This window comes from Sceloporus undulatus, chromosome 3 (assembly GCF_019175285.1).
Source record: "Sceloporus undulatus isolate JIND9_A2432 ecotype Alabama chromosome 3, SceUnd_v1.1, whole genome shotgun sequence".
Classification (NCBI taxonomy): domain Eukaryota; kingdom Metazoa; phylum Chordata; class Lepidosauria; order Squamata; family Phrynosomatidae; genus Sceloporus; species Sceloporus undulatus.
Window position 1 is genome coordinate 55,468,854 of NC_056524.1, and position 24,549 is coordinate 55,493,402.

General features: G+C 39.2%; 1 protein-coding gene across 14 annotated transcripts in view; it reads right to left on the reverse strand.

Annotated features, from left to right (window-relative positions):
• ROBO2 (roundabout guidance receptor 2) overlaps window positions 1-24,549 on the reverse strand; it is a 1,416,559-nt gene that overhangs the window by 139,499 nt on the left and 1,252,511 nt on the right. For 9 of the 14 annotated variants that reach the window (XM_042456971.1, XM_042456980.1, XM_042456979.1 and 6 more), the window contains 2 exons: window positions 17,845-17,856; window positions 10,018-10,142 (listed from right to left, as the gene is read on the reverse strand). In XM_042456971.1, coding sequence (XP_042312905.1) covers window positions 10,018-10,142; window positions 17,845-17,856 — 137 coding nt within the window. The remainder of the gene's footprint in view (window positions 1-10,017; window positions 10,143-17,844; window positions 17,857-24,549) is intronic. The other 5 variants (XM_042456981.1, XM_042456970.1, XM_042456983.1 and 2 more) reach the window with 1 other exon arrangement.

Consider the following 24,549-nt stretch of genomic DNA (forward strand, 5'->3'; position numbering starts at 1 on the left):
GCCCTAAACACAAATGCATGCTCCTGTGAGGCAAGAGGTTCTGTTGATGACAGCAGTGTTGCTGGTAGGGTCTCTCATGTCAAACAGGCTTTTGCTGAGAAGCCACACCAGATGTGCAAAAAGATCCTGGGTGCAGCAGTAGTGGTAAAACTGGTGTAGGATCTCTCAGAAAGAACAGCAGTGGCACTGTAGCTAACATGTGTTAGTACTGCACTGAAGGAAGCACAATAAACCCCTTTGGAATGTCCTTTACCACAAAAACCTATGTGAGGCAATCCAAACTATAACAAGAGATAGTGCCAGAAGATGACACTTTCAGGTAGAACAGCACTCCATGAGCTACTGGTGAAGAAAAGAGGACAAATATGAGTAGCACTTTGGCTAAAGATGCAGCTGGATTCAAGCTGGAAGGACACTTAGCTGTTGACATGCTCAGAGGTAAAAGAAAAGTCCAATGCTGAACAACACATACTGATGTAACATGGTATGCAAGAAGCATGAATTGGGGAAACTAGATATAGTAAAATAAATGGAACATAAGCATTGCAATACTTGGAGTGAATGAGCTAAAGCAGAGAGGAATGGGACATTTTAACTCAGATAATTACTCAGTGTTTTACTCAGGAAATGTAAATGTAAAAAGAAATGGGGTGGCATTAATAGTGAGGAGAGATGTAGCAGAAGTAATCAAAGGAAATACAATCGGCCTTTCCTATACACTGATTTTTTATGCATGGATTCAAGCATCCATGGTTTGAAAATGTTCAAAATAAGTATAAATTTCAAATATCAAACCTTGATTTTCCATTTTTTACAAGGGACACCATTTTGCTATGCCATTATATTTAATAGGACTTGAGCATCCATGGATTTGTTTATCCACGGGGGATCTTGGAACCAAACCCCAGCGTATAACAAGGGTCCACTGTAATGCATAGTTTTATCCAGTCATATCAATAAAACCTCAAGGAAAACCCACCAATTTAACCATAATCCAAGTTTATGTTCCAACAACAGAGGTAGAAGAAGAAGAAATTGAAAGATTCTGTGTTCGAGTCCAGGAGGAAATTGATCACACAGAAAAAGGTCGGCCCTTCTTATACATGGATTTTTTATACACGGATTCAAGCATCCAGTTTGAAAACCCCAGCGTATAACAAGAGTTCACTGTACTTCTTATTAAGCAGAGGCAATTGAAATTCAAAAGTAGGAAACAAAGTAAAATCAAAGATTGTATGAAATCAAGAAATGAACCAGCAGAGCAGAATTTTGTTAGGCCAACAGTTTGTTCGTTGAAGTCATATTCTTCAAGCAACTCAAGAGGTGACTACATACATGGATGTCATTTGATGCCTAATATACAAATCAAATAGATGATATAATTGCAAGCAAAAGATAAAGAAACTGCATTATCCCTGTTAAAAGAAGAACAGGAGCAGATAGTGGCACAGAACATGAGAGTAAAGCTAAAGAAGAACAGTAAATAAACTATCATGCCAAAATACAATGTGAGGAACACTCCTTTACAATTTAAAGATAATGTTAAAAATAGATGTGCATTGATTCTGTTTGTTTGTATTATTTTTCTTCAAGCTGATTCTGACTTATAGCAACTGTAAGGCAAACCAATCATGCACTTTTCTTCGCAGGATTTGTTCAGAGGGAGCTTAGACACAGTCAAAGAAGCCACGGCCCTGAGTCTGCAAGACCAGAGCAGGGTGGTTGGTAAACTGAAGTCAACTTAACAGCAGTTGACAACATGAAGCATACTGTACTTCAGTTTTGCATGTTGAAGCAAAGTAAAAACAACTTAGAAAGATATACAGATTTAAAATAAAGAAGTGGATCTTCCTGTAAAGATCAAATGATGTCAGAATAAATATGAAACATCCTGAATTCCCAAACAATAATGATGAGTACAATTCCCAGCCAGAGCCTGCACAGAACCTGATGAAATGCTTGATCATGTATACAATCACTGATGATTCTATATATAAAATACAAGAGGTTTACCAGACAACAGTCCTATGTACACTTACTCAGAAGTAAACTTGCTCTGTTAAGCATATTCAAGTCTTTAGACAGAAAATAATGACTCATATATAATGACTGGAGGGGAAAAACCTACTAAACCCTTTCTCTCTTCCAATGCTTGATCAGAATTTTAAAATAAATAATAAGTTACTTGTAGCTAAGCTCCTGTTCTTAATAGGTAAAATGTAACACATTATGATTGTGCGAGGAATAATTACAGTCATGTTATGGTATAACTGCAACATTTTGTTTACAGGGTTGTGACCTTACTAAATGATGGAAGAAGAATATAATATATCCAAGTGCCAGCTTCTGCTTCTACCCTATGCTCTGTTCAGATGACAATGAGATGGATGGGAAGGGGGTGTACTGTACCACAGGAAAATGGCACTGAACACTGTGGTGTTTAAAAAGTAACTAAAATAAGCTATTTAAAGTAATTTCACATTTAATTATCAATTTCAGTTCATTTTAAGAAAGTAGAAAGTTACTTTTTAAAAAAAATCAGAACTATAACTGTAGTTACTCTGGTCCTTAGAGCTATAACTAAAAGCCACTCACCAAGCTTTGTTTTTGATCAAAGTGTCACAATTATATACATCATAGTCAGAACTTTATACATACATAGCATCAAAGAAGAGATTGTTCAAATGCTAACATATTTAACAAGAAAAAATATTCTTTCCCACTGAACACAGTGGGATAAATGATATTTGATGTACATATCCAAGAAGACAACATAAAATCTCCACCTGAGTGCTGATATTTCAAAAGGATTCTGTATTAACAAGATTTTACCCCACACTATTTGATTTTGCTCTTGTTTTCATCAAATCTGATGTTCAAAGGTCACTGGGTTGCAACCATAATTTGCCTTCTGTCATCAGAAGGGCTCCTTTTATCCACAGAGGTTTTCTGATCCAAAGAAGCATTTCTGCTGGGAGAATGGAAAAGAAGGCAACCTTTGCCAATCTCTCCTGCTCTCAGATGCCTGAAAATATCCTCACAGAAAGTGGAAGCTGGTGCTAGGTGCTGCATGGGACAATATATATATATATATGTGTGTGTGTGTGTGTGTGTGTGTGTGTGTGTGTGTGTCTAGTGTGTGTGTATGAGATAGATTAGACTTAGATTTTTACACAGATATTTTTAGATAGATACTTTTACAAGAAGGCCTACTAGATCAAAGGTGCAGGAATTTTTAAATATTTCTGATATCACATTTGGTGTAGTGGTCTGGATTTTTTAAAAAAAATATGACAAAGAACTTCAGTGTATCAAAATAACACTTTTGGTTGGACAATATATGTTCTGATAATCTAGTTGGACAAGAATTTCACCTTACTGACCAGTCACAAGAACAAAAGGGAAACTGTTCCAAGTGAATGGAGGCTGGTCACAAGAGTCCAAAACACACTGCAGAAATAATCCAGTCTGAGACCGCTTTAACTGTCCTGGCTCAGTGCTACGGAATCCTTGGAACTGTAGTTTATTGTGGCAACAGAGCTCTCTGACTGAGAAGGCTAAATATCAGCTGTACCACAAACCCTGTTTCTGCTCCTGTGCAACGTCAGGTCTGTAAAAAACAAGACCCACATAATCTATTATCTTTGCAGGATAAAAACTGCAACCTGGCGTGCATTACTAAGACCTGGCTTGGACCTGAGAGTGAGGCTGTGTGGGCACAGGCCCTCCCAGCTGGGTAATCAGTTAAGGACCAGATCAGGTTAGGTGGGCAGGGTGGTGGTGTTGCCTTGATTCATAAAAACACTCTCTCCTTAACCAGGAACCCTGTCTGGAAAATGGATTACATTGAGTGCATTTACCTGACCCTGAAGGCCAGAAACAGTCTGGGGATTCTGTTGGTCTACCGGCCACCCCGTGCGCTAACAGACTCCCTGGCTGAGCTGACGCAGTTGGTCTCGGAACTGGTGTTGGAGTCCCCCAGGCTTCTTGTCCTGGGGGACCTCAACATCCCTTTCGAGGCCAGTCACAATCCAACAGGTGCGGCTCGGGAGTTCATGTCTACCATGACTGCCATGGGCCTGTCTCAATTGGTCTCAGGGCCCACGCATTGCGCTGGTAATACCCTCGATGTGGTCTTTAGTACGGACATGGAGTCTCCGTGGGCAGAGATCTCTAATATCTCTCCCCTGTCATGGATGGATCATTTTCTGGTCGAGGCTCAAATCAAGGCTTCTACCTCTAGCCCCCCCCCCCCGGGGGTGGCGGACCTATTAGGATGGTCCACACTCGAAGGCTGATGGAACCCAAAAGGTTCCAAGAAGCCCTAGAGGGGTATATGGCTGGAACTGACAGTGACTCTGTTGATGCCCTGACTAACATCTGCGATACTGATCTCTCCAGGGTTATACACAATATCGCTCCCAAGCATCCTTTCAGGCCTGCTTCCAAAAAACAGCCCTGGTATACAGAAGACCTCAGGGAGAGGAAGCGGGTTCTGCGATGACTAGAGCGCGACTGGTGAGGACACCAGCACTTAGCCGACAAGGCACTCCTAGACTCTCATTTGAAGGCCTACAGAGTGGCAATAAGTGCAGCAAATAATTTGTTCTATGCTGCATGTATTGCGTCCGCGGAGTCGCGTCCGGCAGAGCTGTTCACGGTAGTGAGGGAGCTGACACAACTGCCCCCCTCCCTGAACCCTATTTTAGAACCATCTAAAGCCTGCTGTGACAAATTTAATAACTTCTTTGCGGACAAAATCTCTCGGATAAGGGCTGATCTCAACGCCAGTATTTCTTCAGAATGTATTAGAGAGGTGTCCATAGCTTCCGTGGCCCCTGTTATACTGGATCACTTTGAGTTTGTTAGTACCGAGGAAGTGGACAAGATCCTTCGAAGTGTTAGGAAGACGACATGCTCTCTCGATTCCTGTCCCTCATGGCTGGTGGCCCAGGGGGGGAATGCGGTGCTAACTATGCTGCACCGCATAATCAATACATCTTTAAGAGTGGGACAATTTCCATCTAAATTAAAATTAGCAGTGGTTAAACTCCTTCTAAAAAAAAACCCTCTAGACCCCCTGGCTTATAATAACTACCGGCCTATATCGCTGCTGCCATTTTTGGGGAAGGTGATCGAGAAAGCGGTCGCCTCCCAGCTTCAATCAATCTTGGTTGAGATGGATTTTCTGGACCCATTTCAAACTGGCTTCCGGGTGGGCTATGGAGTTGAGACTGCCATGGTCGCCTTAGTTGATGATCTCCGTCTGGGCATAGACAAGGGAAGCATGTCCCTGTTAGTGCTTTTGGACATCTCAGCGGCCTTCAATACCTTTGACCATGGTATCCTTCTGAAACACCTGGGGGAGTTAGGTATTGGGGGCACTGCGCTCCAGTGGTTCCGTTCCTACCTCTCAGGTAAATTCCAGATGGTCCAGCTGGGGGACGTTTGCTCCGATAAGAGGGCGCTTACATCTGGCGTTCCTCAAGGAGCGATTCTGTCCCCCATGCTATTTAACATTTACATGAAACCGCTGGGAGAGATCATCCGGAGACATGGGGCGCGGTGTTATCAGTATGGCGATGAAACCCAAATATGTTTCTCTGTGTCCCCGACTGATGCAGTAACTAGGGATGGCATCTCTCCTCTAAATGCCTGCTTGGAGTCGGTAATGGATGAGGGAAAACAAACTCAGTGTGAATCCAGAGAAAACGGAAGTACTGGTGATAGGTTCCCTGGGTCTGGGTGGTGAGATTTGCCATCCGGTCCTGAACAGGGTCATGCTCCCCTTGAAGGACTCAGTCCGCAGCTTGGGAGTGCTCCTGGACTCGCCGCTCCAGCTGACATCTCAGGTGGATGCGACGGTCAGGAGTGCTTGTTATCAGCTTCGGCTGATACGCCAGCTGCGTCCCTACCTGGACCAGAAAGACCTTGAAACTGTAGTACATGCTCTGGTAACCTCTCGATTGGATTTCTGTATTGCGCTCTACATGGGGCAACCCTTGTACCAAACCCGGAAGCTACAGTTAGTGCAGAATATGGCAGCGAGACTGGTCGCTGGTTGTTCCAAGTCTGACCATATAACACCCATCTTGAAAGATCTTCATTGGCTGCCTATTCGCTTCCGGGCTCAATACAAGGTGTTGGTAATGACCTGTAAAGCCCTAAATGGCTTGGACCCAGGGTACTTGGAGGACCGCCTCTCCCCATATAATCCACCCCACACACTAAGATCAACAGGGATGAAATTGTTGGAGGTCCCAGCGACACGCTATGTGAGGACCTCATGGAGGGCATTCTCTATCGTGGCCCCAAGATCTTGGAATGGTCTCCCAGATGAGCTTCGCTCCACCACATCCTTAGCTCTTTTTAAAAAGAATCTGAAGACATATTTCTTTTCCCAAGCCTTCCCACCGTGAAAAATTTTCTCTTCCCCTTTTCATTGATGACCCCGGACTGTATATATCAATTTCCCCTTCCATCTGACCCTTTTGTCGTTAGTATTACTATGTTGCTTTTAATGCTGTTTTTAATTGATTTTATTGGAATGTTTTTATAAATAACTGTTCGCCGCTTTGATCAAAATTTTGGAAAAGCGGGTTACAAATAAACTATATTATTATTATTATTATTATTATTATTATTATTATTATTATTATTATTATATCTCATAAAACTATATTTCCCAGTATTGCCTAGCAGTGAGCCAGGGCAGTTAAAGCAGTCTCAGTCTGGATTATTTCTGCAGTGTGTTTTGGACCATTATCAATGACAACACATTGGAGTACCAGGCTTCTTCGGTCATAGAAAAATATCATGAATACACCAACTTCATGGATAAAGAGTGCTGTAATAATGAGAAATAGGACTAAATTCCTTTTTTCCCCCTAATTTAGGCAGTGTGTACTAATAGAGTAGAAACCAACTACTAGTGTAATAAACTTCTTTGACAACAGAAGAAATCATCCCTAACATTCTGAGTATTGCTATATATTTAAGTAAATATTTTCAATAAAGTGAAAAGTTTTCCCTTGACAAGTGTGTCAAGTCATGTCTGACTGTAGGAGCCAGTGCTCATCTCTGTTATTAAGCCAGTGTTATCAAAAACTATTCTGTGTTCATGAGGCCAGCATGACTGCACAGAACACTGTTACTTTCCCACCAAAGTGGTACCTATTGCTTTTTTACATGCTTTAGAACTGCTAGATTGGCAGAAGCTGGGAATAGTGATGGGAGCTCACTCCATCACGCAGCGCCCAAGCCTTGACCTTCTGATGTTGCAACTGCCATAGTCAGTGTCTTAACTACTGAGCCACTGTGTCCCAGCATGTTTAAAGAGCAAGATTCAGAATGTTGTGGATATATCCAGTAACAAAATATTTCCCACCCTGTAACTACTTTTCTGTGGTGGTGGGATTATGAGGAAAAATTATGTTGACAGTATCAGTGTTATTGATAGGCTGTCCCAAATGAGACAGATGTTTGCTGAAGAATAAGATTAAATCTGCCAAACAGTTGCTGGGTAGCACAGTAGTGGTGTATGTGTGTGCGTGTGCGTGTGTGTATCTGTGTGATACTGGCATGGGATCTCTCAAGAACAACAGCATTGGCAGATCACCTAAGGTTGTTAGTACTGCACAGAGGAGGGTAATGGGTCAGAATCTTTGATACACCTGTTTTGATACTTGTGTATCTGGACAAAGGGAATTGTTATAATAATTAGTGTAAAGAAGTAGACAAGATTTCTCCCCAATCTCATATGGCAGATGGGTTGGTGAGAGCCAGGAGGGAATTCCAGGATCCTCTCCAGACTATTCCTTGCATGCCCACCACATGAAATCAGGGGAGTCGATAGGAGTCAGGCAATAATTGGGAAGCTCCAGTCTTTCAGCATCCTCTCCTGGCTCCCCACTGTCTGTCCAGTGCAGCATCAGAAGTGTGGGACAAAGCCAGGCCAGATCAGGAGACCACAGCTTTCCAGGATCCTTTCTTGGTTCCCACTTGTCCACCAAATGCCTGACATCAGAGAGTATGGGAGGGAAGCCTGGAGGAAATTAGGGAGACTATAACCCCACTGTCTGTAGGCTGTTAAATGGTGCACCAGGTTAAAAAATCGTTGTTATGCACCACTTATTGGAACATAGCACATTATTATGATAATCCTTCTGGGCAATCCTCGTTGCCTGCTCACCTTTTTAAAACTGAGAAACTGCCTTGAGAAGACATTCATCGTCACAGTTTACAGACATTTAAAAAAAAAACCCTTTCTTATTTTTTCTTCTTCAAATATTCTTTCTAGTCTTATTATTTGCACCACTATAATATACCTTGAATGAAAAAAAACTCCTATAAGATACAAAACATCAATTTCATTTCTTAGAAAATTATCAAAAGCAGTTTATATCTTTACAATATTTGGGGATGAAGTTGCCACTATAGAAATTGTATTGTAAAGAGGTCTTAGAATATGGTGGTAATGGAAGGAAAGGAAATATGTCATCATACATGTTCCGAAAATAATAACTGTACAATAGTCGGCTTCCCAAAGACAGAGTCATGATGTTAATAAATTAAAACTTTAACAACTCCTAGGGCCTTCCATTCTTCTTTATGAGGAGAAAATTCCACACAGAAACAACTGGTTTTTAAGAAGTCTGCACACATACTATTAAAAAAAATATATTTTATGTCCAACGTAACTATTGCACATCGCAACCCTCAAAAGAATGAATTAAGTTCTTTAAGTGTAGCTATTATTTTCCTTTTCCCTCTAGAAAAGCTAGCCTGGTGTAGTGGTTTGAGTGCTGGATTATGCCTCTGGAAACCAGGAACTGAATCCCTGTTCAGCCATGGAAACACACTGAATTTTTAAATTATTATTATGGTATTTATACCCCAGATGACCTTAGGCAAGTCACATTTTCTCAGCCTCAGAGGAAGGCAAACCCCCTATGAACAAGCCCCCTATGCCAAGTAAACTCCATGAAAGGTTTGCCTTAGGTTCACCATGAGTTGGAAACAACTTAAAGGCACATTATAGCAACAAATTATCTTCCTTTTCCATTAAGTAAAGCAAAATGACGAGTACCTTGGATTTCATTTACAATATAATCTTTATGTCGAGAAGCTCTCTGGACACAGAGCTCTCTTAGTGCTTCTCTGAATGTATTTCATTTATTTTGGCTGCACTCCTGCTCACAATTATACTGTTTTACTGTGTTCAATAGAGTATGATTGAAGTCATGGATCAGGTTTCAAAAAATACGTGTGCTAATAATCACTGTTTTTCTTTCAACAGAGGAGGCTATATTAGCTCTGAATCTAAGCCTCAATGTCAAAAGCAGTTTGCAATGTGAAGATTTAAAAAATGTTAAGGCAACCTGAACTTCTATGGTTCCTAGACATGGAATCCTCTGGACAAAATGGTCTTCCTGTGTATTAATTTGCTCCTATTGATGTAAGACATTATGTTATATGCCTTATGTTTTGTTTTAACTGCTTCACTCCTTAATCGGCAGCTTTTAAGCAAGGAAGTCACACCTCTGAAGATTACTGGAACCTTTCTACATCACAAGTCTTGCCTGTCCTTGTTTCTTAGCCACAGACATTAAAACTATCACTTGGAATCATGACTTTCATGAGGATGGCACAGCCTCTTCTGCATTTTTCTTGTTATTCAATATCCTTTTTGAAATGGGTCAACTAGAATAGTAGCCAAGGGTGGCTGCATCGTAGATTAAAATAAAAGCACTGCAGTATTGGCAGAAGTATTTTCTATTGCAAACTCAAGATCTCTTTCGTAGTTTAAGTAGCCACTGTAATTATATTCCTTTAATGTTATATTGCTGAAACATTACCATGGTGGTAAATGATGAAGTACCTTCATGATGAAGTTACTGGATGTAGGTGAAAGTTTAAACTTTTGAAATATATAGAATATTTGTATATATTGATATATTACATGACTGTAATGATATAGAAGAGGTGAAAGTATAAGTTTACATATACAGTACTCACCTGGCTGCCTTCTTTTTGCCAAAACACAGCTGGCTGGGGATTTCCCTTAGTTTCACATGGAAAGGTCACTGTTCGGCCCTGGGCAACAATCTGATCACGTGGCCTGACCACAAACTGTGGAGGTGCTATGATGTGAGAGGTGAAAATATGGTGTTAAAAATAAACGTTCTTATGAACAATATAAAGTATAGAAAGGCACTTTAATCACAATTTTTACCTTTCAGAAAATATAATCTGTTAGTTATTCAAAGAAAGCACACTTTCTAAAGACAGAAAAAGTAGTCTAAATTATATTATAGACTAGAGACTAGCAAGTCTCATTCAGCTCTAAGACTGACAATGGATTTCACCCAAAGGTCAGAAATTATACTGGCATCTCCACACTATTTAAACAATGATGCTTTTGAACTTCTTCCCATCCAAGTTGCTTAAGATCTTGGTATTAGACATTAGATGATAGTTTGTGCCACTGATAAATTAACATTGATTTCCAGATTTCTTCAGGAAATGTGTTGCAGTTTTCTACTAGTGCTGTTTTTGCAGGTGAATCACTTTGCAAAAAGAAATCTTGAAATCATCACTTGATAGCATGATTTAATTAATAAACAGTTGTACTGATTAAATCACTATCCAAACAGAAATCTTTTTGTCCATATATAACTGCATCACAGTTCACTTCCGCGAGATGTTTTAATCATATGTCAATGTGCTGTAAACAGCTAAAATCTGTAATGAGAAAAAGGGAAAGTAATCTGGAGACTGTGAATTACTGCACAAGCACCGATTCTGAAAAATTAATTTTATAAATTCTCCATCCTTAATCAGAAGGGAATCAGAGTGGGATACAAGGCAGAACCAGTCCCAACAACATTAATTGAATATTATGGAGGACAGTAGTTAATGTATCTGTGACATCTCAATGAATTCCACTGTGGCTCCATCAGCACTGCAGAAATCCAGTTTGACACCACTTTAACTGCCATGGCTCACTACTTTGGAATCCTGTAAAATGTAGTTTGTTGTGGCACCAGAACTCTTTGACAGACGCTCGAACCAGACACTTTGGTGGCTACATTTCCAAAAATTCCATAGCATTGAGTCATGGCAGCTAAAGTGGTGCCAAACTGGATTATTTCTTAAGTGAGGATGCAGCCAGTGTCCCAAAATAGTATCACTTAGACAACCATGTAGAAGACACCTACAGAATCACTAATCAAACGACAGTGTTTGATGTTCAGTATTATGCATCACTATGTAAAACTATGTTTGATCTCCAAGTATTGTACTTCAAAACACACACTTAAAATATAAAATACTTGAAGAAGACAAAGTGGCTGAAGTGACATTTTCCAGCAGACCCCTCCCCCCCAATAATTAGTCTTGTCTGAGGAAACATTGTCCTCTTTTCTGCAATGGATGTATATTAATTATCCAACATGCATGAAACAGTTGGTAATGAGCATCTTTCTACAGTTTTATTTTATGGATTGGACAGTTTAAGCATGAAATAGCTAATTAAGTAGTGACCCTCCACCTCCACCAGGTAAGCAATTTAAAGAATGAACAAATTTAGGTGTAGGAACCAAAATGTCTGAATCACTAAAAATGTGAACAATTTGTAAAGGATGGCATCATCTGAAGTATTTTGCTTTCACAACAAAAATGTATTATAGAACTAGCAACAGCTGATAGAATGGTATTTGTACTAGTTTATATATGTCAAATCATCTAAAAATCTATCATATTAAAATATCCATGGAAAGAAACTTTTACAATGCAATAAACAAAGCATTAAGATATCAAAAAATTGCCATTCATTGCTTCTGGTCTAACATTAAAAGAGTCATAGAAAACAAAACAAAAACATTTATATGCAATTGACATTTGCAAGTCAATGGCAACAGCTCTAAAGGAAAATATATTTCATGCTTTTCAAAGAATTAGACAAGAATAACAACAACAACAACAACAACCGAGAACCAAAAAACATTATGATTAAAGGCTTGGGCCACTTTTCCCTAGAAACACTGTTTTACAGTAATGTAAATACTGTACACAGTAAATTAGATTTGATTTCTGGCAAATTATGCTTTGATACTATGTTCAGCAAGCGCAGGCTTCAATCAATGTCACGCTAAAGCTCTGTTATGCTAATAGCAGCTTGGGAGGGCGAGTAAGCTGATATGGAAATGAGATGGTTGAACATGAATAGAAAGCATAGGCCAAGTACGATTTGGGTTTTGAGATGAGGGGATGGAACCCTAAGGTTAATCACATCATGTTCAGAGTTGTTTTTAGAGCAGAAGATTGTATTCTGCAGCAGGAATTAAAAGTAACGCAGCAAGGCAAGGGCTGTGTGCATTGGTATGTTACTCAAGATGGTAACAGTAGAACTCTCTTTCCAGACACCCTTTTCTGTTGGAGTAAATAGCTCTTTTAGGTCATGTTCATAGGAAGATATAGTTATTTCATAATGTGGTTTTCTTTTGTTTTTGTTTTAAATATGCCATTACAAGAAATGTCTTCAAGAAGCTCTAAGGGATTTATCGGCAGTTCTTATATGCTAATACAAAACACTGTATTATGTCAATAGCATTTAAATATGCCTATTTATGCATCAGAATGCACTATTCCAGTATGGAGAAAATACTTTCTTTTAAAAAGTTTATCTGTGTCACTTAATATTAAGAATATACTCAGATACATGGACTCCAAAGTATCAATTTTTTATGTCCCTTGCTGTGCTCTCTAGTATGTGAAGTTGGGTACAAGTTATGACATATTAACCACTGCATTCGTTTGTAAGAAGTTTTATTTATTTTTTTAAAAGGGGAAGTAGCAAATTTAATAATGAAAAATTTCACTAATCTATTAGAATACATAGACAATCCAAATAACTAGATAGTGCATGGTTGTACTATCATTATACTTTGTTTTTTAACCTACATATGCCTTAAGAATATTAATGAGATCTTTCATAGAGGGATTAATCCACTGGTAACTGGACTCAAAGGAAAATGCTTTTCATGGATCTCATGACAGAACACAGCAAGAATATAAAAATTAAGAGTATTTATTTAAATCTAAAACTAACCTTTGTAAAATGTAATTAAATTTTCTTTAGAAAGCTTACAGTTTAAAAAATAGGACATCATTTGAGACTTTCATGATTTATTAACACAATGTTTACCTCAAAGGAAATGGTGTATCAAATGAGATCTTTAATTCATGATGGGGCTCATGTGCCCTCAGGCTCCAAGATCGAAAACAAATATGTTCTGAAACTCCTCTTCCAACTGTAGTTAAATTATTGGTTGCACAAGGAATAAAAGTTTAATTGCTTAAATCTTTTGGCTTTGAGGTTCATTACCTTGCTAACCTTTTTTTTAACCTCATAGCCAAAAGATATAAAAATCTAGAACGACACTGCATTAGCTAATGTGGAATCATCTCAGCCCTTTCAAGAGCCTCCTCAGTTTGAATCTGAGGTTCTCCTCATCCAGTCACAGAAAAAAGAAATAAAGGTGTACAGAAATATTTAGAGATTAGTAATTAGTAATTTAGGGGTGAAACAGACCGCCCCTTTGTGCTGATTTCCAAGTGGCTTGGGAGCACAGCGTTTACACGATGCATGCCCCCAAGATACCCTACATGCTGCCTGGCTGCTCACACTTGGGGGCTGGCTTCCGGATGCTCCGACGGTGAGGCGTTTAGAACCCACACACCCCGGAGTACCTCAAAGCCAGCTTCCAGCTCCGGTGGAGCTGAAAAGTTGGCTTTTCACTGATGCAAAAAGGAATTTGCTTTGTCAGGCTTTGTGAGGGGTGGTTTCAAGCTCCTCCTTTCACCCCAAAGTTCCCTTTAAAGTTCCAACCATGGTTAAGGTCTAGAATTTCAAGAACCTGCACCTTCAAAAAGATTTCACTTTAAAGTTATGATGTGATATGCTGACTGAGATAGGAGGAGCCTGAATTTTAAGAAAAAATTGTGCTGAAGCAATAGTTCTGTAAAATGTGATTGAAGACAAATTGTGTAAGCTATCAGGGATATCCAGTTTTAATAGAAAAGGGGAAATGTCAAAGTACCTAGCTTGTTGAGAGCAATTGGCTTACACGTTGTAAACTGCTTAGAGACTGCTTAGTTCAGTATGAAGCAGTATAGAAATGTAAATGCTATTTATAAATACTAAAGTAAACCTCTCATTGTTGGCATAATCATTGCTGGGAGATGAATTTTGAAAGAAATTAATATGGTTCTGAAAATACAATTTGTACAAGACCCAGATAAGGGCCTGTTACTTATTCACTTAGAAGTGACATCTGAAATATTTTATACCAATTACAGGAAAAGCTGGATATATAATTCACATTCAAAATGCGGCCAGCCATTTTTTAAATCAGGGATGAGCAACTGTGACAAACACAGGGACCATTCTCTACTTTAGTGTTGCTCCTGGCGTGACCAGAAGAATTAATCTTTTGTTTTGTTTTGTAGGGCTTTGGAGAGTAGTGTGGTGCAAGGGGACTCCAACTGTTTGTTTGCTATACCTGGGGATATATTTGGGCTGGAAAATCAGACATTAAAAAAAGAATTGGGAAGTTGAGGATTTTAGGAATGACTGGTCTTCAGAGGTTACAAAACAAGTCAAGGGGCTACATGCAACCTACATTCTGTATTTTCAACACCCCTGTTCTATGTGCATGATTTATACCTAGGGATGTGTGAGGAATTGATTTTCAGTATTGGGCTTAATGGGTCTGTCTTAGTTTATACTTACTGGACTAAATGCATAATGTGTTCTGCAATCCTCCCTCTGCTGGGTGGTGAGAGCCTGACACAGATAACTGCCCCCCAGAACTCATTATTAGAACCAACTACAGCTCACTGTGACACTTTTAATGAATATTTCGCAGATAAAATCTCTCTGATAAGAGCCAATTCGGACAACAGTATTACTCCAGAAGCTGTAAGTGAGGTGTCCAGTGACTCTGTGAATAAGTTCATGCTGGAACAGTTTGAATTTGTGAGTATCGAGGACATGGACAAACTACTTGGAATTGTGAAGAATACAACTTGCCCTCTTGACCCTTGCCCTTCATGGCTGGTCATCCAAGGAGGGGATGCTTTGAGAACTCATCTGAAATATATTATAAATGCATCCCTTAGGGACAGTCATTTCTCATCTTATCTAAAAAAGGTAGGTGTCTCACAATTTTGTTTGAATTAAAATAGACAAATGAGGATACTTAACAGATGAAAGGGGGGACTCTGCTCAGTTACAGAGTGCATACTTTACACACACAAAAATACTTCCCATTTCAGTCTCAGGGATCTTTAGGTATCCAGTGAGAAATTGTGTGCCTGAGTTCACGGAAAGCAACACCTAGTGAGAGCAGACACCTGGCCACATAGAGTGAAAACTGGCATTTAACAAAGTGATTTCTGGTTTTCTTTGTTTAGGTTAGCTTTTGGGGGGCAGAATTTTTACTTGCCCGTATCAGAAAATATTTCTAATCAGTCATCTTTTCCAGACTTGGAACAGTTATTGGATGTAGAAAGCTTTGAGAGAGCAACACCATGAGTAATATTTTTATTTTGTCTACTGGATATTTGACAGAGCCAGTGTGGTGTAGTGGTCTGAATGTTGGACTAGGACACTGGGAGACCATGGATCAAATTTCGTTTTGGTCATGGAAACCCACACTCTCTCAGCCTCAGAGGAAGAAAAGGCCAACCCCCCTGAATAAATTCTGCCACAAAAACCCTTTACTAGGTTCACTTTAGTCATAATTACTTAGTCAGAATTGACTTGAAGGCACACAACAACAACAACAACAGCAACAACAACAATTGAAGCATTATATCTCTTCCATTATTTTTTCTGATGAGATAGCAGGGGAAAAAAAAGAAAAAAAGGATTACATTAATTACTCACATTGTATTACCACTCATTGTATGGAAAACCAATTTATTGTGCTGCAGCAGTGAGACACAGTAGAAATAATTTTGGAGGGGTGAAAATACAAACTTGTTCATCTGGAAAACCCATATGATGACAGTGATAAGAAATAAATGTTCTAAAAAGGAATAAACACCCTGCATCCAGAACCCATCTGCTATAAACTCCTGTAGGAAATCTTTTCAAATGCTTAAAATGAAAAGAACAGCTTTTTCAAAGATGAGCAATACAGTTATTATTCATATTGTTTTGATTTGCTAATGGGAATATGGTTATAGAGCTGTTATATTCACCAGCTGCCATATACCTCAGGCAGAATTGCTTGACTTTGCATATGTACATTCTGTACCATATGCTGGAAACAATTTGCTTTGACCAAACAGAAATAATTTAAGCTTAAATTTTCACACCTGCTGAAAATAAAAAAGACAACTAGAGACAAAAACTTAAATATCTGAAATTATCAACACCACAGTCACCCTGTAGGAAGTTTATGCCACACCATATATACCTAAAGGAACTGTACATTGAAAAAATACATTTAGTAAATTAGTAGGTTTTATTTTTATTTCACTAAAAATTGTACAAAATATAAATTTCATAATTTTATAATATTTCTTTATAATCTTTCAGTTTTAATACTGCTACTTAACTATGTCACCAAGGTTTACAAAAAGGGCAGAAAATTTTAAATATTCATTTACTCTTCCACTAAAATTGCTTCTAAGACAATGGATGAAACCCAGGCAATTCAAAAGTGAATTTAGCACTCCATCAAAAAAATAAGTGTAAAACATACAGTTTCTTTAATGTTAATGACTCTTAATTCTATTCCCTCTATTTCTTCTACAGCTTTAACAAATCCTTTTGTTTCACAGATCATGAACAACAATAAATATGCAGAATTTAAACTTTTTTTATGTACGTAAGATACATCATTTAAGGGGCAGGATCCAAATGTAGTCATATACAAAAGTAGATTCCTCTACATCTGTTGACTATATACAATGCATTCATCGAGCTTCTAGAGGTAGTTTCTTTAAACTAAAGCAGAAGGATAACTATTCTCTCCTGCAGCCTCCACGTGTTCTACTACTATAAAGAATTTCCTCTGAGGGACAAAAATATGTTTTGGGAATGGAAAATCATCAAGTTGGAAGGAGGTGGAACATAGATCCAAGCCTTTTTCAGCATAAGAACCTACCACTAAAGAAGAAATTCCATCTCTGGATGTGTTCAAAAAGAGGCCAGAAGCTACTTGCTGAGGATGCTTTACCTGGAGTTCCTGCATTGAGCAGGGGGTTGGAGTCAATGGCCTATGAGGCTCCTTCAAACTCTATGAATCCCGACATTACCGTGAGTGTCATGTTGGCCTTAGGCCAATGTGTCTTCAATGTTATTATTAATGTCAGCTCAATTAATTTCAGTGGATCTGTTCTAAGCATGACTAAGTCTGGATCCAATCTCTTGAAAACTGAAGTAATTGCATTTCGGCCAATATTCTATAATTCGTAACATACATCATCACATATATTGTTACAGACAGAAATCTTATTTATCCAAATAGTCAAAATATTTGGATAGTCAATCATTCAAATAATAATCTTTATTCACAGAACACATATATACAAACTGAGGATTCAGAATGATTTGGGTAAATGGGAATATTAGATTTTAAGAAAGATTCATCTGCTAATCAAGGAGAATTGAGTTGTAGAACAGATACAAGACAATAATAATTTCTAGCTTATGCTTGCCTATTAAATAAGTGGTAATTGACAACTTAAAAGCCATCCAACATGTTTAAAAATGAAAGATGAAGAACTGTGTGAAACCATGCTAAAATGGATAGAAGGATGGTTACTTACCAACAGGGCGAGCTGGAGACATTACAATGGTGTGGTGAGAACATAACAAAATTAAAGAAAAAAAAAAGAAATTTTGTCAGAATGCATGATGTGTAATGTCATGTTCAACTGTGGATACTCAGTTGAAAATTAAATCAACACATGTCACCTTGTGTTAAATGCTTCTATTATTCAGTTCAGTTATTAAAACTATATTTGCTGGAGACAAGTACTGTACAGCATTTGAAAAAGCTGTCTGGAATCAATCATGTGAATAACACCTTTCACAGGTTCATATGCCACCATCAAATGCCATAGCTAATGCTTGACTGAAGTAAAGTAGCTTTATATTAGGCCAAACATTTAGACCTCAATGAATACATCATCTAAACCCACAAACTGGCAAATGTCAATCCAATAAAAGAGAAGCACCACTGTCTGATTTAAATACCAATTGAGTTTTAAGCATGGCTGGTCAGTACTGCTGTACCGTTTGGAGAAATGCCCAAGGCACCATTTCCCCACATTCAGTAATAGACACAAAAGCTTATCATACATCACTTTTCCAATCACGGACAGAGGTGATGAAAATATAACAAAGAGTTTAGAATGACCACAGGGATTTCAGCTCCAAACCTCCCAAATTGCTGCTTCTACTTTCTTTTTAAAATGTGGAATGATCGACAGGTTGTTTCTACTTCACATTGATACTAAGATTGAAAGCAGTTGCTGCAACAAGTGATTTCATTCTAGCAAGAGTCTGTCAGTACATTAGAATTACCAAGATGAGGGGAGCGTGATGCTGTCAGTCCTGCTTTTACTCACCATGCTTTAAGTAAGAGTTCATGGCTGCACAGGAATTTTTCAGTAGGTAAGATGTGGGACAAGGTGGAAGCTTACATTTCTTTTTCAAATTAGTTAAACAGTACCCATGTTTATTTTTGCAACTATGGCCGGTTACAAACCGGCACTTTAGTGCGTGGCGAGCACGCATTAGGGTTACAAAAGGGCGGTGCTTCCGCACCGCCCTAACCCTAGTGCGTGCTTGTCACGCACTAAACGGCGGCGGCCCTTCCATACGGACGTCACGGCCGCATTGCTTCTAGACGGGGCGGCGCGGACGTGACGTCCTCAATCCATGGCAGGGCACCTAGGGTGCCCTTTCCGCGGACCAGGAAGGAGCTCCGTTTCGGAGCTCCTTCCTGGTCCGCGATGCCGCTTCGCTTCGCTGGGCGCAGCCTTCAGATGGCTGCGCCCAGCGGAACAAGGGAGAATTCTCCCCCTCCCTGCCGCCGTGGGGTGTCCTTGGGGCTTGAAGCCCCAAGGACACCCCTTTTCAGGCTGCGGGGAAGCGGCGTTTTGCTGCTTCCCCGCAGCCTGAAAAGCGGCGGATCGGGGCCTCAGCGGCTGCCGTTCTGGCAGCTCAGGCCCCGATCCGGCGGGGAAAGGGGCGGGTGCAGACCACCTCAAAGAGGCGGTCTGTAACCCGCCTTAATTTTGTTAGACAAGGAGCAAAGTCTGTAAAATAATATCCTTCACCTATTGCAGAATATTTTGATTGCAACCAGTTCCTAGTCGTTCATGTGAAAGAAATCCTTTCCCATTGTGATCAAACTGCCAACTATTTCTATTTTCTACAGTAAACTCTATGCAACAGCAAGACTTTTAATTAGTTTTCCAATTGGTAGGCCAGAATGACAGGAAGTAGAACAAGGAAATTCAGTTGCTGTTGCTGTTCCTGATGACGACAACAAAAACAATTTTTATTGTTATTTAAAGTTTTTAACCTACATTCTAGCCTAAGCCTCTAAAGTGGCTTTTAGCAGCTGCACAGGAAATTTGCCAGAATACAACCAGCAGCTGAGAAAATACATTTTCAGACCAAAGGCTTTTAAAATTAATTTGTCTTTACTATGGGCTTTTATGCCAGATAATTCTAAAGGAACCATTAATCTAGTTTAGTTCTCTTTCTCCATCTGTGGACAGATCCTTTAAGGAAGATTATAACTAAGCAGCATGCTATCAAAGCATGCCTCCCTCAGGCAGACACTGACAGTGTCCACTCCAAATATACTTATAAATTTGTCAAATAATATTCAGGTCCACATATGTCATTTTCTATTTAATGCAACAAATCCAGTGGATGTATTTAGCCTCAGGGATAGTGGATGCTGCCCAGTTATATGACCAGTGATTGGAGAGATGAGCTGAAGCTTTTTCTTAACTTGGATTTGAGCAAATTGAAATTAATTTTTTGTGGGTTTTTCAGGCTATGTAGCCATGTTCTAGAAGAGTTTCTTCCTGATGTTTCATCAGCATTTATGGCTGGCATCTTCAGAGATTCTCTGAAGATGCCAGCCACAGATGCTCGCATGGCCACATAGCCTGAAAAACCGACAAAAAAACTATGGATGCCGGCCATGAAAGCCTTCAACTTCACAAACTGAAATTATTCTTGCTGCAAAACCTTTCAAGGAATGTCCATTCACATTTCCAAACTGATTGCTGTTGATGATGATTTCTTACAATTAGGAATCTTGCTACTGAATAGCTTGAGCCTATGCATATTTTCTAGGAAAGAAACCCACAGAGTTTGTGGGTAGATGTTCACAGGATAGCACTTTCAATGATATACTGCATGAGGTTTTTTTATGAATATGATTCTACTGACATTATGTTTTAAAAAAATATATAACAAATTATATCAGACAGTGGCATCACTTGGGTTAGTGTCACCCTGTGTGGTAATTCATGGTGTCATCCTCCCACTGACCTCCTCACATACAACACCATACAAAATAATTAATGTTTTTGTATTAAATGTAATCATGAATTGTAATTACTATATATCATTGAATGTAACGACAATAGTAGTGACATAAATAAGTAGCAACATTAAAATTATACCCTTAAATTACAATATCATAATCACAGCCTAAATTTACATTTACATAGTTCATGTGTAGCGTAGAAAGTTTTCACAGCCAGCATCCATAGTTGTTTGTGGGTTTTTTGGGCTATGTGGCCATATTCCGGAAGAGTTTGTCTCTGACATTTTGCCTGTATCTGTGGCTGGCAGCTTTAGAGAATAAAGGCATGGAGGTGTGTGCCCCACACACCTCGATGCCACCATTCTCTGAAGATGTCAGCATAGATGCAGGCGAAACATCAGGAATAAACTCTTCCAGAACGTGGCCACATAGGCTAAAAAAACCCACAAACAACTATAGTTCCTGTGATTAGAATGCAAATTTGGTAATATGTGATGTTTTGAAAGATAGTTCTAAAAGAGTAATTTAAAAAAACAACAACTATGACTTCTCTTTTCTTTGTCCATGAGAATCACCCCATTGATACCTTAACTTCTGCTGGGCTCCAGGGTTTCAAAAGGACATGGATGAACACCATAGCTCATTTCTGCATCCTAATGACACCCTGATGTCAGACAGAGATTATAAAAGGAAAAATCTTTCTTTTTAAAAATCTAATATTATGGTTCATATACTCCTCATACCTAGGAGTAAGACCCTTTGAACTGGCCAGAATTTATTTCTGAAGACGTATATTTAGGATCACACTCTTAAACTCTTATTGATCTAATGGTACATACATACATACATAGCAAACCTATCCTTGTATCCACTTTGGTGCCACTAAATTCATTTCAACATTAGAAATTTCTCTCCCCCCCCCCCACACACACAAACCACCTTGGGACCCCTATGACAGTGATGGTGAACCTTTTAGGGACCAAGTGCCCAAACTATAAGGCATTCCGGCACCGGGTATTACTTGGTGCCAGGGGTGAGATTTCTGAGGGGGGGGAATGGGACTTCAGGGGGTGGGACGTCCATGGGACTTCTGCCCTCAAGACTACAGGATTTCTGTGGCAGGACTTCTTTCCCTTGCCCCCCACGCCTTCAGCTGCCTCTCGAGAGGCAGATGAAGGCCAGGAATGGCAATGAAGAGGAGGAACTGGTCCACACCTGTTCCTCCTCTTCTCCTCTTTGCACATACCCTAAAAATGACTTCGCATGCCATCTCTGACATATGTGCCATAGGTTTGAAACTAAGGCCCTATAACCTAATTAAGGATAGAAATAATATTAGTCTGGATCGAAAATATTATTGTGCAATGGCTTGTCAGGAAAAGGAGAAACCTCCTGCTGATCTTTCAGATACATAAAGTTGTTTTTCCTTTGATAATATCCATATTAGAAAATATTCTTCCTTACTGCCTCTCCACTTCAGCAATCCCATCTACTGGGCTGAGTAGGTGGAGATTAGGCTACAGGCTTGGCCTTTTCTCTCATGGAAAATTCCACCAGAACCAACATTTCCCTGCAGGTACAAGATAACTGATAACAACAACTGAATAAACTCAGCTTGAAGATTAAGAGGCTTGCTTTTTAAAGAATAGGACAATACTCCTCAATTCAAATGTTATATTCCCCAGCTTTTCTAATTTTCTTGTGTATCTCAAATGTTTTGCATATGCTGTCGGCCTTCACTTTACATGGGAGAACCATTCCAGACCCCCAATGTAAAGCAAAAATTGCGTATGCTCAAGCCGCACTGGATAGAATGGGGCTTGGGTCACCACACGCCATTGTTTGTATTGCTGGGCGGCTTCAGCAGAAGCTGAAAGCCACCTATAATGAGCCCACATATGGCGCGGGCTCAGTATACTTGCAATGTAACATTCTCCATGGTACTGAATAAAAACTATAACTGTCAGTAGTTAAATCAGAAGGCCAGGGGGTAAAGATCATAAGAAATCCTCCTTTATGTAGGAAAATTAAATAAATTATATATTTCTGCTTTTCAACTTAATTTGCTCTCATTTAAGCTTAGTGATTCCTACCTTCCCCTTTTGCTCCATTTACAACATATACACCTATGCTAAGTTTAGTGTAAAGAAATTATTTGTCTGTATGATGTGCGCTGTAAGCAAACTTGTGAGTGAATCTGATGCTAACAATGAACTACTATTATTATTTCTGCTAAAAAAAGGAGGGAAAACACAAGGAGCATGATGCTGTTTCTTTTCAAATGGAAACCTTGCTTTTGTTTTTCTCAAAACAAAGAACAAAATGGAAATGTACTCATTAAATACCAAATATATGTGAACCTGTTTTGCAGACTGAAAGAAAATACTATGCAGTACCACATTATCTGAAGTGAGTATCAACAATAGTATTTGGGCAGCTGGATTATCACACACACACCCCTCTCTCTTATTACATCAAGATAATTCCTCACCTTCCTCATCTCCTATTAAGCCCCAGGTTTACTTTTTTCTTTCAAGATTTTTTTTCCCTTTTGGCATGAAATTCATCCGATTAAATTGAACTGTGTCTATGCATTAAATGATGGAAATGAAAGCCAGTGTCTTAGGTCAGTTGACCTCTTTTCTAATAAACCAATCTGCCAAGACTTTGATCATCTGCCTTAATGTGCGCAAAAGAGAAAAGAACACTGATAAAGCTTAAAATGTTTTAATTAACCTTTCACAGTTCTAGTGAACTTTTGGCATACTCTGATAGAATAGTGAAATAGAATGCATCTGATATCCATTAAAATATATGTGTGAAATATATAGTTCTGTACACAGAGAGAGAGAGCCAGGATGGGGTAGTGGTTTGAGTGTTAGACTAGGGCTATGGGAGACCAGGGCTGAAATCTCTGGTGTGCAACAGAGACCCACTGGGTAACTTTAGGCAAGCCATACTCTCTCAGTTTCGGGGGGGGGGGGGGGGGGAGAGGAAACCCCTTTTGGACAAATTCTGCCAAGAAAACTCTGTGATTGGTCCACCTTAGGGTCATCAGAACTAGAAATGAAGGCATGCAACAATAATGACAATAACAACACAACCACACACACACATACACACAATTGTAGTATAATGTGTGTTCCATATGAACATTCACATAGACACAGTAGCATTTGCAAAGTTAACTTACATCACTCTTACCATCTTAATATGGTTGTCACGTTTCAAGATAACTCTGTTCAGTCTCTAATCCAGTGATGGTGAACCTATGGCATGCATGATAGAGGCAACACTCAGAGCCCTCTCTGTGGGTACATGTGCTGTCACCCCAGCACAGAGTTTGCCAGAGTTTACTAGAAAGCCAGAGGGACATGGCACTTTGCAATAAATAAGTGGATTTTGAGTTGCAGGTTGGGCACTCGGCTTCTAAAAGGTTCACCATCACTGCTAATCATTTACAAGTGTTGATTAATTTTATTATTAAGTAACAGCACCACGATACAGAGAGTGAGAAATAAGGTTGCTGATGGATACCAGAAGCAAGAAAACGAATGGACTAGATAAACTTCTGATCCAAAAAGTAATTTGTTAAGAGAGTTCTTGAATAAATATTTGATCTCTAGTAACATGACTAGTGAAGAGAGCATTTTGATTTCACCAAGGCTTTTTCTGTCACCCTTATCCCTCAAGCCACATTGGGTCCAATTTAGGAGAAAGACAGCATATACATGAAATAAATATATAAATTAAAATATAGTGTTACAGATTGTTGGGCTACTTTGTCAGGTAACTTATTTTCAATTTATTAAAAAAAGAAGGTGCTGTTTTGTATATTGCTTCTAATTATACCCTTTCCTTATAACTCTTCCATGGGCCTGATACACATACACATACAGAGAGAGAAAGAGAGAGAGAGACAGACAGACAGACAGATAACAGACACACATAGAGG